The 16,569-nt window shown below is 49.9% G+C and overlaps 1 protein-coding gene across 1 annotated transcript in view; it reads left to right on the top strand.

The window, feature by feature from the left end:
- LOC134983462 (zinc finger protein 585A-like) overlaps positions 1-16,569 on the top strand; it is a 151,168-nt gene that overhangs the window by 14,950 nt on the left and 119,649 nt on the right. The window contains exons 3-5 of the mRNA XM_063949138.1: positions 814-892; positions 1,011-1,108; positions 1,243-1,588. Coding sequence (XP_063805208.1) covers positions 859-892; positions 1,011-1,108; positions 1,243-1,588 — 478 coding nt within the window. The 5' untranslated portion in view covers positions 814-858. The remainder of the gene's footprint in view (positions 1-813; positions 893-1,010; positions 1,109-1,242; positions 1,589-16,569) is intronic.

Raw genomic sequence — 16,569 nt, 5'->3', positions numbered from 1 at the left:
AATGTGTCTGGGTGATGACCGGAGAGGTGACTGCTGGGAATGGGACATTATACAGTAACACCAAGGGGACGTGTCTGGGTGATGACTGGAGAGGTGACTGCTGGGAATGGGACATTATACAGTAACACCAGGGGATGTGTCTAGTTGATGACTGGAGAGGTGACTGCTGGGAATGGGACATTATACAGTAACACCAGGGAATGTGTCTGGGTGATGACCGGAGAGGTGACTGCTGGGAATGGGACATTATACAGTAACAGCAGGGGGACGTGTCTGGGTGATGACTGGAGAGGTGACTGCTGGGAATGGGACATTATACAGTAACACCAGGGGAAGTGTCTGGGTGATGACTGGAGAGGTGACTGCTGGGAATGGGACATTATACAGTAACACCAGGGGGACGTGTCTGGGTGATGACTGGAGAGGTGACTGCTGGGAATGGGACATTATACAGTAACACCAGGGGATGTGTCTAGTTGATGACTGGAGAGGTGACTGCCGTGAATGGGACATTATACAGTAACACCAGGGGATGTGTCTGGGTGATGACTGGAGAGGTGACTGCTGGGAATGGGGCATTATACAGTAACACCAGGGGGCGTGTCTGGATGATGACTGCAGAGGTTACTGCTGGGAATGGGGCATTATACAGTAACACCAGGGGGCGTGTCTGGGTGATGACTGGAGAGGTGACTGCTGGGAATGGGGCATTATACAGTAACACAGGGGGATGTGTCTGGGTGATGACTGTATCACTGTGTGTGTCAGGTTCCTATAAGGTGTCAGGATGCCACTGTCTATGTCTCCATGCAGGAGGGGGAGTATATAGAGGAACACAGGGGTCTGTACAAGGACGTGATGATGGAGAATCACCAGCCCCTAACATCACTTGGTAAGAGGAGACTGTCATGTATTGTACAGGGGAGAGCAGGTATGGGGGCCCCTATATACTCACATCACCTGATAATCACATATATACACTGTACTCAGTCACTGTGTGTCTCCTACAGATGGGCCCAGTAACAGAGATACCCCAGAGAGATGTCCCCGTCCTCTGTATTCCCAGGATTGTACAGAGGAGAATCACAGGACCCCACAGGAGGATCAGGTAAGTGGGATTTAGGGTCTCACCAATATACCAAAGTGACTGTCACTATATGATCTGTAGAGGAGCTGTGTGTCTTATACACTGATATTATACTGTTTCACCTCCGTTTAATCTGTTTGCAAATGTCATTATAGTACATGACTGATATGAAGGCAGAAGATATAGAGGGAGAAGAAGAGACGTATGTGACTGATATGAAGACAGAAGAAATAGAGGGAGAAGAAGAGACGTATGTGACTGATATAAAGGCAGAAGATATAAAGGGAGAAGAAGAGACGTATGTGACTGATATGAAGGCAGAAGATACAGAGGGAGAAGAAGAGACGTATGTGACTGATATAAAGGCAGAAGATACAGAGGGAGAAGAAGAGACGTATGTGACTGATATAAAGGCAGAAGATATAGAGGGAGAAGAAGAGACGTATGTGAGGGGTGATCAGCAGTGTAAGGAGGAGGAGATCCCTACAGATATCAGCACAGGTGAGTAATAAACACTTATTACAGAAAAGAGTCACATATTCTCCTTGCTCAATCACTACAGCAATCTCTTATCCTACAGCCTCCTCTGTCAGTACAAACTAATGAGGAAAATGTATTTTCCCAGTGGTGGAGTCAGGAGCCATCAGCCCATATTATACTCCTGCTCTCCCCCTCACATCATGTCACTGTGTGTTACCAGCCCAGAGATCTGACCAGTCTCCTCCCCACACTCTGGTGTATCTCATACATCAGGAGCCATCAGCCCCTATTATACTCCTGCTCTCCCCCTCACATCATGTCACTGTGTGTTACCAGCCCAGAGATCTGACCAGTCTCCACCCCACACTCTCTGGTGTATCTCATACATCAGGAGACATCAGCCTCTATTATCCTCCTGCTCTCCCCCTCACATCATGTCACTGTGTGTTACCAGCCCAGAAATCTGACCAGTCTCCTCCCCACACTCTCTGGTGTATCTCATACATCAGGAGACATCAGCCTCTATTATCCTCCTGCTCTCCCCCTCACATCATGTCACTGTGTGTTACCAGCCCAGTGATCTGACCAGTCTCCTCCCCACACTCTCTGGTGTATCTCATACATCAGGAGCCATCAACCCCTATTATACTCCTGCTCTCCCCCTCACATCATTTCACTGTGTGTTACCAGCCCAGAGATCTGACCAGTCTCCTCCCCACTCTCTCTGGTGTATCTCATACATCAGGATTCATCAGCCTCTATTATCATCCTGCTCTCCCCCTCACATCATGTCACTGTGTGTTACCAGCCCAGAGATCTGACCAGTTTCCTCCCCACACTCTCTGGTGTATCTCATACATCAGGAGACATCGGCCTCTATTATACTCCTGCTCTCCCCCTCACATCATGTCACTGTGTGTTACCAGCCCAGTGATCTGACCAGTCTCCTCCCCACACTCTCTGGTGTATCTCATACATCAGGAGACATCAGCCTCTATTATCCTCCTGCTCTCCCCCTCACATCATGTCACTGTGTGTTACCAGCCCAGTGATCTGACCAGTCTCCTCCCCACACTCTCTGGTGTATCTCATACATCAGGATTCATCAGCCCCTATTATACTCCTGCTCCCCCCCCTCACATCATGTCACTGTGTGTTACCAGCCCAGAGATCTGACCAGTCTCCTCCCCACACTCTCAGGTGTATCTCATACATCAGGAGCCATCAGCCCCTATTATACTCCTGCTGTTACCCTCACATCATGCCACTGACCAGCCCAGAGATCTGACCAGTCTCCTCCCCACACTCTCTGGTATATCTCATACATCAGGAGCCATCAGCCCCTATTATACTGCTGCTCTTCCCCTCACATCATGTCACTGTGTTACCAGCCCAGAGATCTGACCAGTCTCCTTCCCACACTCTCTGGTGTATCTCATACATCAGGAGCCATCTGCCCCTATTATACTCCTACTCTCCCCCTCACATCATGTCACTGTGTGTTACCAGTCCAGAGATCTGAGCAGTCTTTTCCCCACACTCACTGGTGTATCTCATACATCAGGAGCCATCAGGCCCTATTATACTTCTGCTCTCCCCCTCACATCATGTCACTGTGTGTTACCAGCCCAGAGATCTGACCAGTCTCCACCCCACACTCTCTGGTGTATCTCATACATCAGGAGCCATCAGCCCCTATTATACTCCTGCTCTCCCCCTCACATCATGTCACTGTGTCACAAGCCGAGAGATCTGACCAGTCTCCTCCCCACACTCTCTGGTGTATCTCATACATCATGAGCCATCAGCCCCTATTATACTCCTGCTCTCCCCCTCACATCATGTCACTGTGTGTTACCAGCCCTGAGATCTGACCAGTTTCCTCCCCACACTCTCTGGTGTATCTCATACATCAGGAGACATCGGCCTCTATTATCCTCCTGCTCTCCCCCTCACATCATGTCACTGTGTGTTACCAGCCCAGAGATCTGACCAGTCTCCTCCCCACACTCTCAGGTGTATCTCATACATCAGGAGCCATCAGCCCCTATTATACTCCTGCTGTTACCCTCACATCATGCCACTGACCAGCCCAGAGATCTGACCAGTCTCCTCCCCACACTCTCTGGTGTATCTCATACATCAGGATCCATCAGCCCCTATTATACTCCTGCTCTCCCCCTCACATCATGTCACTGTGTGTTACCAGCCCAGAGATCTGACCAGTCTCCTCCCCACACTCTCTGGTGTATCTCATACATCAGGAGACATCGGCCTCTATTATACTCCTGCTCTCCCCCTCACATCATGTCACTGTGTGTTACCAGCCCAGAGATCTGAGCAGTCTCTTCCCCACACTCTCTGGTGTATCTCATACATCAGGAGACATCAGCCTCTATTATCCTCCTGCTCTCCCCCTCACATCATGTCACTGTGTGTTACCAGCCCAGAGATCTGACCAGTCTCCTCCCCACACTCTCTGGTTTATCTCATACATCAGGAGCCATCAGCCCCTATTATACTCCTGCTGTCACCCTCACATCATGTCACTGTGTGTTACCAGCCCAGAGATTTGAGCAGTCTCTTCCCCACACTCTCTGGTGTATCTCATACATCAGGAGCCATCAACCCCTATTATACTCCTGCTCTCCCCTCACATCATGCCACTGACCAGCCCAGAGATCTGACCAGTCTCCTCCCCACACTCTCTGGTATATCTCATACATCAGGAGCCATCAGCCCCTATTATACTGCAGCTCTTCCCCTCACATCATGTCACTGTGTGTTACCAGCGCAGAGATCTGACCAGTCTCCTCCCCACACTCTCTGGTATATCTCATACATCAGGAGCCATCAGCCCCTATTATACTGCAGCTCTTCCCCTCACATCATGTCACTGTGTGTTACCAGCCCAGAGATCTGAGCAGTCTCTTCCCCACACTCTCTGGTGTATCTCATACATCAGGAGCCATCAGGCCCTATTATACTTCTGCTCTCCCCCTCACATCATGTCACTGTGTGTTACCAGCCCAGAGATCTGACCAGTCTACTCCCCACACTCTCTGGTGTATCTCATACATCAGGAGCCATCAACCCCTATTATACTCCTGCTTTCCTCCTCACATCATGTCACTGTGTGTTACCAGCCCAGAGTTCTGACCAGTCTCCTCCCCACACTCTCTGGTGTATCTCATACATCAGGAGCCATCAGCGCCTATTATACTCCTGCTCTCCCCCTCACATCATTTCACTGTGTGTTACCAGCCCAGAGATTTATTTTTCTCTGACGTCCTAGTGGATGCTGGGACTCCGTAAGGACCATGGGGATATAGCGGCTCCGCAGGAGACAGGGCACAATAATAAAAGCTTTAGGATCAGGTGGTGTGCACTGGCTCCTCCCCCTATGACCCTCCTCCAAGCCTCAGTTAGATTTTTGTGCCCGGCCGAGAAGGGTGCAATCTAGGTGGCTCTCCTGAGCTGCTTAGAATAAAAGTTTAAGTTAGGTTTTTTTTATTTTCAGTGAGTCCTGCTGGCAACACACTCACTGCTACGAGGGACTTAGGGGAGAGAAGTAAACTCACCTGCGTGCAGGATGGATTTGCTTCTTAGGCTACTGGACACCATTAGCTCCAGAGGGATCGAACACAGGCCCAGCCATGGAGTCCGGTCCCGGAGCCGCGCCGCCGACCCCCCTTGCAGATGCCGAAGTTGAAGAGGTCCAGAGGTCCAGAAACAGGCGGCAGAAGACTTTCAGTCTTCATAAGGTAGCGCACAGCACTGCAGCTGTGCGCCATTGTTGTCAGCACACTTCATACCAGCGGTCACTGAGGGTGCAGGGCGCTGGGGGGGGCGCCCTGGGCAGCAATGTATTATACCTTTTTTTATGGCTAAAATACATCACATATAGCCCTTGAGGCTATATGGATGTATTTAACCCCTGCCAGATCTCACAAACTCCGGGAGAAGAGCCCGCCGTTTTAGGGGGCGGGGCCTATTCTCCTCAGCACACGGCGCTATTTTCCTGCTCAGCTCTGCTGTGAGGAAGGCTCCCAGGCTCTCCCCTGCACTGCACTACAGAAACAGGGTTAAAACAGAGAGGGGGGGCACTTATTTGGCGATATGATTACATATGTGAAAATGCTATAAGGGAAAACACTTGTATAAGGGGTTGTCCCTGTATAATTTATAGCGTTTTTGGTGTGTGCTGGCAAACTCACCCTCTGTCTCCCCAAAGGGCTAGTGGGGTCCTGTCCTCTATCAGAGCATTCCCTGTGTGTGTGCTGTGTGTCGGTACGTGTGTGTCGACATGTAGGAGGACGATGTTGGTGAGGAGGCGGAGCAAATTGCCTGTATTGGTGATGTCACTCTCTAGGGAGTCGACACCGGAATGGATGGCTTATTTAGGAATTACGTGATAATGTCAACACGCTGCAAGGTCGGTTGACGACATGAGACGGCCGGCAAACAAATTAGTACCTGTCCAGGCGTCTCAGACACCGTCAGGGGCTTGTAAAAACGCCCATTTACCTCAGTTGGTCGACACAGACACAGACACGGACACTGACTCCAGTGTCGACGGTGAAGAAACAAACGTATTTTCCTTTAGGGCCACACGTTACATGTTAAGGGCAATGAAGGAGGTGTTACATATTTCTGATACTACAAGTACCACAAATAAGGGTATTATGTAGGGTGGGAATAAACTACTTGTAGTTTTTCCGGAATCAGATAAATTAAAGTGTGTGATGATACGTGGGTTTCCTCCGATAGAAAATTATTGGCGGTATACCCTTTCCCGCCAGAAGTGAGGGCGAGTTGGGAAACACACCTTAGGGTGGATAAGGCGCTCACACGCTTATAAAAACAAGTGGCGTTACCGTCTCCAGATACGGCCGCCCTCAAGGAGCCAGCTGATAGGAAGCTGAAAAATATCCTAAAAAGTATATACACATACTGGTGTTATACTACGACCAGCGATCGCCTCAGCCTGGATGTGCAGCGCTGGGGGGGCTTGGTCGGATTTCCTGACTGAAAATATTGATACCCTTGACAGGGACAATATTTTATTGACTATAGAGCATTTTAAGGATGCATTTCTATATATGCGAGATGCGCAGAGGGATATTTGCATTCTGGCATCAAGAGTAAATGTGATGTCCATATCTGCCAGACGATGTTTATAGACACGACAGTGGTCAGGTGATGCAGATTCCAGACGGCACATGGAAGTATTGCCGTATAAAGGGGCGGTCCATCGGACCTGGTGGCCATGGCAACAAATCCACTTTTGTTACCCCAAGTCACATCTCAGCAGAAAAGGACACAGTCTTTTCAGTCTCAGTCCTTTCGTCCCCATAAAGGCAGGCGGGCAAAAGGCCAGTCATATCTGCCCAGGGGTAGAGGAAAGGGAAGAAGACTGCAGCAGGCAGCCCATTCCCAGGAACAGAAGCCCTCCACAGCTTCTGCCAAGTTCGCAGCATGACGCTGGGGCCATACAAGCGGACTCAGGTGCGGTGGGGGGTCATTTCAAGAGTTTCAGCACGCAGTGGGCTCACTCGCAAGTGGACTCCTGGATCCTACACGTAGTATCCCAGGTGTACATTGGAAATTCGAGACGTCTCCCCCTCACAAGTTCCTGAAGTCTGCTTTACCAACGTCTCCCTCCGACAGGGAGGCAGTATTGGAAAAAATTCACAGGCTGTATTCCCAGCAGGTGATAATCAAAGTACCCCTCCTACAACAAGGGAAGGGGTATTATTCCACACTATATTGTGGCACTGAAGCCAGACGGCTCGGTGAGATCTGAAAGATTTGAACACTTACATACAAGGGTTCAAATCAAGATGGAGTCACTCAGAGCAGTGATAGCGAACCAGGACGATATGGTGTCACTGGATATCAGGGACGCTTACCTACATGTCCAAATTTTGCCCTTCTCACCAAGGGTATCTCAGGTTCGTGGTACAGAACTGTCACTATCAGTTCAGACGCTGCCGTTTGGATTGTCCACGGCACCCCGGGTCTTTACCAAGGTAATGGCCGAAATGATGATTCTTCTTAAAAGAAATATGGACGCTTTCCTGATAAGGGCAAGGTCCAGAGAACAGTTGGCGGTCGGAGTAGCACTATCTCAAGTAGTTCTACGACAGCACGAGTGGATTCTAAATATTCCAAAATCGCAGCTTTTTCCGACGACACGTCTAATGTTCCTAGGGATGATTCTGGACACAGTCCAGAAAAGGATGTTTTCTCCCGGAGAAGAAAGCCAGGGAGTTATCCGAGCTAGTCAGGAACCTCCTAAAACCAGGAAAAGTATCAGTGCATCATTGCACAATGGTCCTGTGAAAAATGGTGGTTTCTTACAAAGCGATCCCATTCGGTAGATTTCACGCAAGAACCTTTCAGTGGGATCTGCTGGGAAAATGGTCTGGATCGCATCTTCAGATGCATCAGCGGATAACCCTGTCTCCAAGGACAAGGGTGTTTCTTCTGCGGTGGCTGCAGAGTGCTCATCTATGAAAGGAGACAGGGCACAAAAAGTAAAAGCTTTAGGACTAGCTGGTGTGCACTGGCTCCTCCCCCTATGACCCTCCTCCAAGCCTCAGTTAGATTTTTGTGCCCGGCCGAGAAGGGTGCAATCTAGGTAGCTCTCCTGAGCTGCTTAGAGTAAAAGTTTAGACTTAGGTTTTTTTTATTTTCAGTGAGTCCTGCTGGCAACTGGTCCACTGCATCGAGGGACTAAGGGGAGAAGAAGCGTACTCACCTGCGTGCAGAGTGGATTTGGCTTCTTAGGCTACTGGACATTAGCTCCAGAGGGATCGATCACAGGCCCAGCCATGGATGGGTCCCGGAGCCGCGCCGCCGGCCCCCTTACAGAGCCAGAAAACAGAAGAGGTCCAGAAATCGGCGGCAGAAGACGTCCTGTCTTCAGTAAAGGTAGCGCACAGCACTGCAGCTGTGCGCCATTGCTCTCAGCACACTTCACATTCCGGTCACTGAGGGTGCAGGGCGCTGGGGGGGGGGCGCCCTGAGACGCAATATAAACACTTTTTTTGGCAAAATATACATCACATATAGCTCCGGGGCTATTTAACTCCTGCCAGTTTTTCTGTAAAAAGCGGGAGAAAAGGCCGCCGAGAAGGGGGCGGAGCCTATATCCTCAGCACACAAGCGCCATTTTCCCTCACAGCTCCGCTGGAAGGACGTCTCCCTGACTCTCCCCTGCAGTCCTGCACTACAGAAACAGGGTAAAAAAGAGAGGGGGGGCACTAATTTGGCATATATAAACTACATAGCAGCTATAAGGGAGAAACACTTATATAAGGTTGTCCCTATACATATTATAGCGCTCTGGTGTGTGCTGGCAAACTCTCCCTCTGTCTCCCCAAAGGGCTAGTGGGGTCCTGTCCTCTATCAGAGCATTCCCTGTGTGTGTGCTGTGTGTCGGTACGTGTGTGTCGACATGTATGAGGAGGAAAATGGTGTGGAGGCGGAGCAATTGCCGGCAATAGTGATGTCACCCCTTAGGGAGTCGACACCTGACTGAATGGTCTTATTTAAGGAATTACGTGATAGCGTCAGCACTTTACAAAAGACTGTTGACGACATGAGACAGCCGGCAAATCAATTAGTGCCTGTTCAGGCGTCTCAAACACCGTCAGGGGCTCTAAAGCGCCCTTTACCTCAGTCGGTAGACACGGACACTGACTCCAGTGTCGACGGTGAAGAAACAAACGTATTTTCCAGTAGGGCCACACGTTACATGATCACGGCAATGAAGGAGGTTTTGCATATTTCTGATACTACAAGTACCACAAAAAGGGGTATTATGTGGGGTGTGAAAAAACTACAGATGAATTAAATGAGGTGTGTGATGAAGCGTGGGTTTCCCCCGATAAAAAACTGCTAATTTCAAAAAAATTATTGGCATTATACCCTTTCCCGCCAGAGGTTAGGGCGCGCTGGGAAACACCCCCTAGGGTAGATAAAGCGCTCACATGCTTATCAAAACAAGTGGCGTTACCGTCTCCTGATACGGCCGGCCTCAAGGAACCAGCTGATAGGAAGCTGGAAAATATCCTGAAAAGTATATACACACATACTGGTGTTATACTGCGACCAGCAATCGCCTCAGCCTGGATGTGCAGTGCGGGGGTAGCTTGGTCGGAGTCCCTGACTGAAAATATTGATACCCTGGACAGGGACAATATATTATTGACTATAGAGCATTTAAAAGATGCATTTCTATATATGCGAGATGCACAGAGGGATATTTACAATCTGGCATCAAGAGTAAGTGCGATGTACATTTCTGCCAGAAGAAGTTTATGGACACGACAGTGGTCAGGTGATGCGGATTCCAAACGGCACATGGAAGTATTGCCGTATAAAGGAGAGGAGTTATTTGGGGTCGGTCTATCGGACCTGGTGGCCACGGCAACAGCTGGGAAATCCACCTTTTTACCCCAGGTCACCTCTCAGCAGAAAAAGACACCGTCTTTTCAACCTCAGTCCTTTCGTCCCCATAAGGGCAAGCGGGCAAAAGGCCACTCATATCTGCCCCGGGGTAGAGGAAGGGGGAAAAGACTGCAGCAGGCAGCCTCTTCCCAGGAACAGAAGCCCTCCACCGCTTCTGCCAAGTCCTCAGCATGACGCTGGGGCCTTACAAGCGGACTCAGGTACGGTGGGGGGTCGTCTCAAGAGTTTCAGCGCGCAGTGGGCTCACTCGCAAGTGGACCCCTGGATCCTGCAGGTAGTATCTCAGGGGTACAGATTGGAATTCGAGACATCTCCCCCTCGCCGGTTCCTGAAGTCTGCTTTACCAACGTCTCCCTCCGACAGGGAGGCGGTATTGGAAGCCATTCACACTTACATACAAAGGTTCAAATTCAAAATGGAGTCACTCAGAGCAGTGATAGCGAACCTGGAAGAAGGGGACTATATGGTGTCTCTGGACATCAAGGATGCTTACCTTCATGTCCCAATTTGCCCTTCTCAAAAATCATGTGATAGCACTGTCAGCAGTGTTCATTCCGGGAGTGGACAACTAGGAAGCAGACTTCCTCAGCAGGCACGACCTCCACCCGGGAGAGTGGGGACTTCATCCGGAAGTCTTCCACATGATTGTGAACCGTTGGGAAAAACCAAAGGTGGACATGATGGCGTCCCGCCTCAACAAAAAACTAGACAGGTATTGCGCCAGGTCAAGGGACCCTCAGGCAATAGCTGTGGACGCTCTGGTAACACCTTGGGTGTTCCAGTCAGTGTATGTGTTCCCTCCTCTGCCTCTCATACCCAAGGTACTGAGAATTATAAGACGGAGAGGAGTAAGAACTATTCTCGTGGCTCCGGATTGGCCAAGAAGGACTTGGTACCCGGAACTTCAAGAGATGCTCACAGAGGACCCATGGCCTCTGCCGCTAAGAAGGGACCTGCTTCAGCAAGGACCCTGTCTGTTCCAAGACTTACCGCGGCTGCGTTTGACGGCATGGCGGTTGAAAATCGGCCTTGCCAGCTTCTCCCTCCAAAAGGGGGGTAGTGCTGGCAGCAATTCACAAGCTATACCTCCAGCAGGTGATTGTAAAGGTTCCCATCCTTCAACAAGGAAAGGGTTACTATTCCACGATGTTTGTGGTTCCAAAACCGGACGGTTCGGTCAGGCCCATTCTGAATTTCAAGTCCCTGAACATTTACCTGAGGAAATTCAAGTTCAAAATGGAATCGCTCAGAGCGGTCATTGCAAGCCTGGAGGAGCGGGATTTTATAGTGTCTCTGGACATCAAGGACGCTTACTTGCATGTCCCCATTTACCCTCCTCATCAGGAGTACCTCAGGTTTGTGGTACAGGACTGTCACTACCAGTTCCAGACGCTACCGTTTGGCCTATCTACGGCACCGAGAATATTTACCAAGTAATGGCGGAGATGATGGTGCTCCTTCGGAAGCATGGAGTTACAGTTATCCCGTACTTGGATGATCTACTGATAAAGGCGAGGTCCAAGGAGCAGTTACTGCTCAACATAGCACACTCTCAAGAAGTGTTGCGGCAGCACTGCTGGATTCTGAATATCCCAAAGTCGCAGCTGAATCCTACGACGCGTCTGCCCTTCCTAGGCATGATTCTGGACACAGACCAGAAAAAGGTGTTTCTCCCGGAGGAGAAGGCTCAGGAGCTTATGATTCTGGTCAGAGGACTCCTAAAACTAAAACAGGTATCGGTGCATCACTGCATGCGAGTACTGGGAAAAATGGTGGCGTCATACAAAGCCATTCCCTTCGGCAGGTTCCATGCGAGAGTTTTTCAGTGGGATCTGCTGGACAAGTGGTCCGGATCGCATCTTCAGATGCATCAGCTGATCACCCTGTCCCCCAGGGCCAGGGTGTCTCTTCTGTGGTGGCTGCAGAGTGCTCACCTCCTAGAGGGCCGAAGGTTCGGCATACAGGACTGGGTCCTAGTGACCACGGATGCAAGCCTCCGAGGGTGGGGGGCAGTCACTCAGGGAAGAAACTTCCAAGGACTGTGGTCAAGTCAGGAGACTTGTCTGCACATCAATATCCTGGAACTAAGGGCAATATACAACGCCCTGAGTCAAGCGGAGCCTTTGCTCCGAGACCAACCAGTGCTGATCCAGTCAGACAACATCACTGCGGTCGCCCATGTAAACCGCCAGGGCGGCTGTTATGCACACCAGTGCCTGCAGGAATGTACTGGTGTCAGAACTGTTATGCACTCCAGTGCCTGCAGGAATGTACTGGTGTTTGAGCTGTTATGCACACCAGTGCCTGCAGGAATGTACTGGTGTCTGAACGGATAGGTATGCAAAACAAATGAACTCACAGACAGACTGGGGAATATGACATTACGTATACAGAAGGTGATAGGGTAACAAAATACACACAAAGTGAACAGAGAAGCCCAGAGGCTAAGGAACTGGGTGTCTCCCTAGTATTAGTAATGCTCAGATGGGAAAAGCAAGATGTTGTGTTTTAATACGTAGAGAACCCGAAATGCTGTTGCTAAGGGCAACAGCAAAACCCTAAAGGGTTACCAACGGGTGTGGCAGTAAACTCCTTGGTCAGAGATGGAATGATAGACACAAGGAGAGTCTCCACAATCCTAATTCTCACTTGCAGTGCACAGGTTCAGCTTACTGCCACTAAGCTGACACCTGAACACCTTGCACAGTGAGACAGGATTTAAGCAGGCAAGTCTTAGAATACAGCCGCAAACTTGCTAAGTTCACAGAGTAGTAAAAGAACCCCAGCAAGCTAAACGACTGACTCCAGTCTTACTGCTAGGTCTGGATTGGCAGAGTGTAGTACCAAATCCCCAGGCCTATTTGCAGTAAGCAACAACAAATACAAAGCTACACAGTACTGGCTAACTTTCAGGAACTGACTAACCAACAAAGATTCAGCAGCATCTGCTTAACCTGAGAAGAGGCCTTATAAAGCAGGTGCTGTCCACGCCCCACTCAGACCTCACAGACTGTGAGCACAAAAACCAGCACCGGATCCCCTGCCGTGCACAGAGCCTGTAACCACTGCACAGCAAAAGACCCGAACCGGAGTATCAGCTGCGCTCAGGTTACTCTGCTAGCACTTGTCTCCCGGTTGCCATGACGACGTGGCAGCACAGGGCAGGAGACCCTAACAGCGGCACAAGAAGCAGGGTGGCAATGGCGGAAGCCACCAGGATTCTTCGTTGGGCGGAGAATCATGTACAAGCACTGTCAGCAGTGTTCATTCCGGGAGTGGACAACTGGGAAGCAGACTTCCTCAGCAAACACGACCTACACCCGGGAGAGTGGGGTCTTCATCAAGAAGTCTTCTCGCAGATTGTAAATCGATGGGAACTGCCACAGGTGGACATGATGGCGTCCGGTCTCAACAAAAAGCTAAAAAGGTATTGCGCCAGCTCAAGGGACCCTCAGGCAATAGCTGTGGACGCTCTGGTAATGCCGTGGGTGTTCCAGTCGGTCTATGTGTTTCCTCCTCTGCTTCTCATACCCAAGGTTTTGAGAATCGTAAGAAAAAGAGAAGTGAGAACAATACTCATTGTTCCGGATTGGCCAAGAAGAACTTGGTACCCGGAACTGCAAGAGATGCTCACAGAGGACCCATGGCCTCTACCTCTCAGATAGGACCTGTTGCAACAGGGGCCCTGTCTGTTCCAAGACTTACCGCGGCTGCGTTTGACGGCATGGTGGTTGAACGCCGGATCCCAGCAGAAAAGGGCATTCTGGAAGAAGTTATTCCTACGCTAATAAAGGCTAGGAAGGACGTGACAGCAAAGCATTATCACCGGATATGGCGAAAATATGTTGCTTGGTGTGAGGCCACGAAGGCCCCTACAGAGGAATTCCAGCTTGGGCGATTCCTACACTTCCTGCAGTCAGGTGTGACTATGGGCCTAAAATTAGGGCCCATAAAGGTCCAGATTTTGGCCCTATCCATTTTCTTTCAAAAGGAACTGGCTTCACTGCCTGAGGTTCAGACACTGATTTTGTTAAAGGAGTGCTACATATTCAGCCCCCTTTTGTGCCACCAGTGGCACCTTGGGATCTTAACGTTGTGTTGGATTTTCTGAAATCCCACTGGTTTGAGCCACTGAAGACAGTGGAGCTCAAATATCTCACTTGGAAAGTGGTCATGTTGTTGGCCTTGGCTTCGGCTAGGCGTGTGTCAGAATTGGCGGCTTTATCATGTAAAAGCCCCTATCTGATTTTCCATGTAGACAGGGCAGAACTGCGGACCCGTCCGCAATTTCTGCCAAAGGTGGTGTCATCTTTTCATCTGAACCAACCTATTGTGGTGCCTGCAGCTACTCGGGACTTGTAGGACTCCAAGTTACTGGACGTAGTCCGGCCTTTGAAGATTTATGTTTCTAGAACGGCTGGAGTCAGAAAGACTGACTCGCTGTTTATACTGTATGCACCCAACAAGCTGGGTGCACTTGCTTCAAAACAAACTATTGCTCGCTGGATCTGTAACACGATTCAGCAGGCTCATTCTGTGGCAGGATTGCCGCATCCAAGATCAGTAAAAGCCCATTCCACAAGGAAGGTGGGCTCTTCTTGGGCGGCTGCCCGAGGGTTCTCGGCGTTACAACTTTGCCGAGCAGCTACTTGGTCGGGTTCAAACACTTTTGCTAAGTTCTACAAGTTTGATACCCTGGCTAAGGAGGACCTTGAATTTGCTCATTCGTTGCTTCAGAGTCATCCGCACTCTCCCGCCCGTTTGGGAGCTTTGATATAATCCCCATGGTCCTAACGGAGTCCCCAGCATCCACTAGGACGTTAGAGAAAATAATTTACTCACCGGTAATTCTATTTCTCGTAGTCCGTAGTGGATGCTGGGTGCCCGTCCCAAGTGCGGACTTTCTGCAATACGTGTATATAGTTATTGCGTAATAAAGGTTTTTTTGTTATGGGCCATCCGTTGAGTGAGGCTCAGTTTATGTTCATACTGTTAACTGGGTAAGTTTATCACAGGTTATATGGTATGATTGGTGTGGCTGGTATGAGTCTTACCCTGGGTTCCAAATCTTTTCCTTGTAATGTCAGCTCTTCCGGGCACAGTTTCCTTAACTAAGGTCTGGAGGAGGGGCATAGAGGGAGGAGCCAGTGCACACCAGATATAGTACCTAATCTTTCTTTAAGAGTGCCCAGTCTCCTGCGGTGCCCGTCTATTCCCCATGGTCCTTACGGAGTCCCCAGCATCCACTACAGACTACGAGAAATAGAATTACCGGTGAGTAAATTCTTATTTATACTCCTGCTCTCCCCCTCACATCATGTCACTGTGTGTTAACAGCCCAGAGATATGAGCAGTCTCCTCCCCACACTCTCTGGTGTATCTCATACATCAGGAGCCATCAGCCCCTATTATATTCCTGCTCTCCCCTCACATCATGTCACTGTGTGTTACCAGCCCAGAGATCTGACCAGTCTCCTCCCCACACTCTGGTGTATCTCATACATCAGGAGCCATCAGCCCCTATTATACTCCTGCTCTCCCCTCACATCATGTCACTGTGTGTCACCTGCAGCCATACTGTGTGCTAGCAGTACATCTGTCTATAGTATAACATGCCAGGTATTCAATGAGAGTGTCTCTATTAGCACATGCCGGTCTATATATAAACCACTCCTTTTTCTCTAACATCCATAAGGGATACTGGGGACTTTGTACGATGGGGTATAGATGGTGTCCAAAGGAGCCGGTGCACTTTACATTTCTTCCACTGGGTGTGCTGGCTCCTCCCTTCTATGCCCCCTCCTTCATCCAGTTTAGTAAAATGTGCCCTTAGGAGAGGATGCCACTCTGGAGCTCCAGAAGATTTTTCTTCAGTTTATTTTAAACGTTGTTGTTGTCGGTATACTGTTTGGGCAACAGTATAACAGTATACCTGCACTGAGGGAGTTAGGGGGGATGGTCACCGGTCTCTTCTGGCGTCAGAGCCGCTTCCCCGCTGCAGGACCACAGTCCTGAGAGGTTGTTGGTACCGCAGGGCATTGTGCCTTACCAAACGCAATTGCAGCACGCCGCACTCCCCTAACAATGCCGGGAGGTGAGAAGAGTGGAGAGTACAAACCGGGGGACCCGCAAGGGTGCGATCGCAGGGGCGGCATACGGACGCTCTACGGAGGGATCCGCTATAACCCCCTGTGTACACTGGCAGCGGTGGTGGAAACAGGCATTTATGTTACTTTTTACACCTGTTGGAGACATTGCCAGTAAAAATATCTGTAGAGCTTCAGCGCCATTACAGGGGGCGGAGCTTCCTCAGAGCGGGACCATTGGCGTTTTGGCTCTTTCCTCTGCTTACAGCTGCAGCAGCAAGGACACACAGCTCCTCCAGACACTCAGGATACACAGGAAACTGGTACAGGGGTGTAAATAAGGGGAGAGCCGCTATTATACACACTATAGTGTCCTGAAAAGGACAAGACTCCGGTGTTATACCGTGATACAGACATCCTGCAGTGATCCTGCTAATG

Source organism: Pseudophryne corroboree (assembly GCF_028390025.1).
Source record: "Pseudophryne corroboree isolate aPseCor3 chromosome 3 unlocalized genomic scaffold, aPseCor3.hap2 SUPER_3_unloc_15, whole genome shotgun sequence".
Taxonomy (NCBI): domain Eukaryota; kingdom Metazoa; phylum Chordata; class Amphibia; order Anura; family Myobatrachidae; genus Pseudophryne; species Pseudophryne corroboree.
Note: the sequence above shows the minus strand (reverse complement) of the source record. Positions and strands in the feature narration are given on the sequence as shown.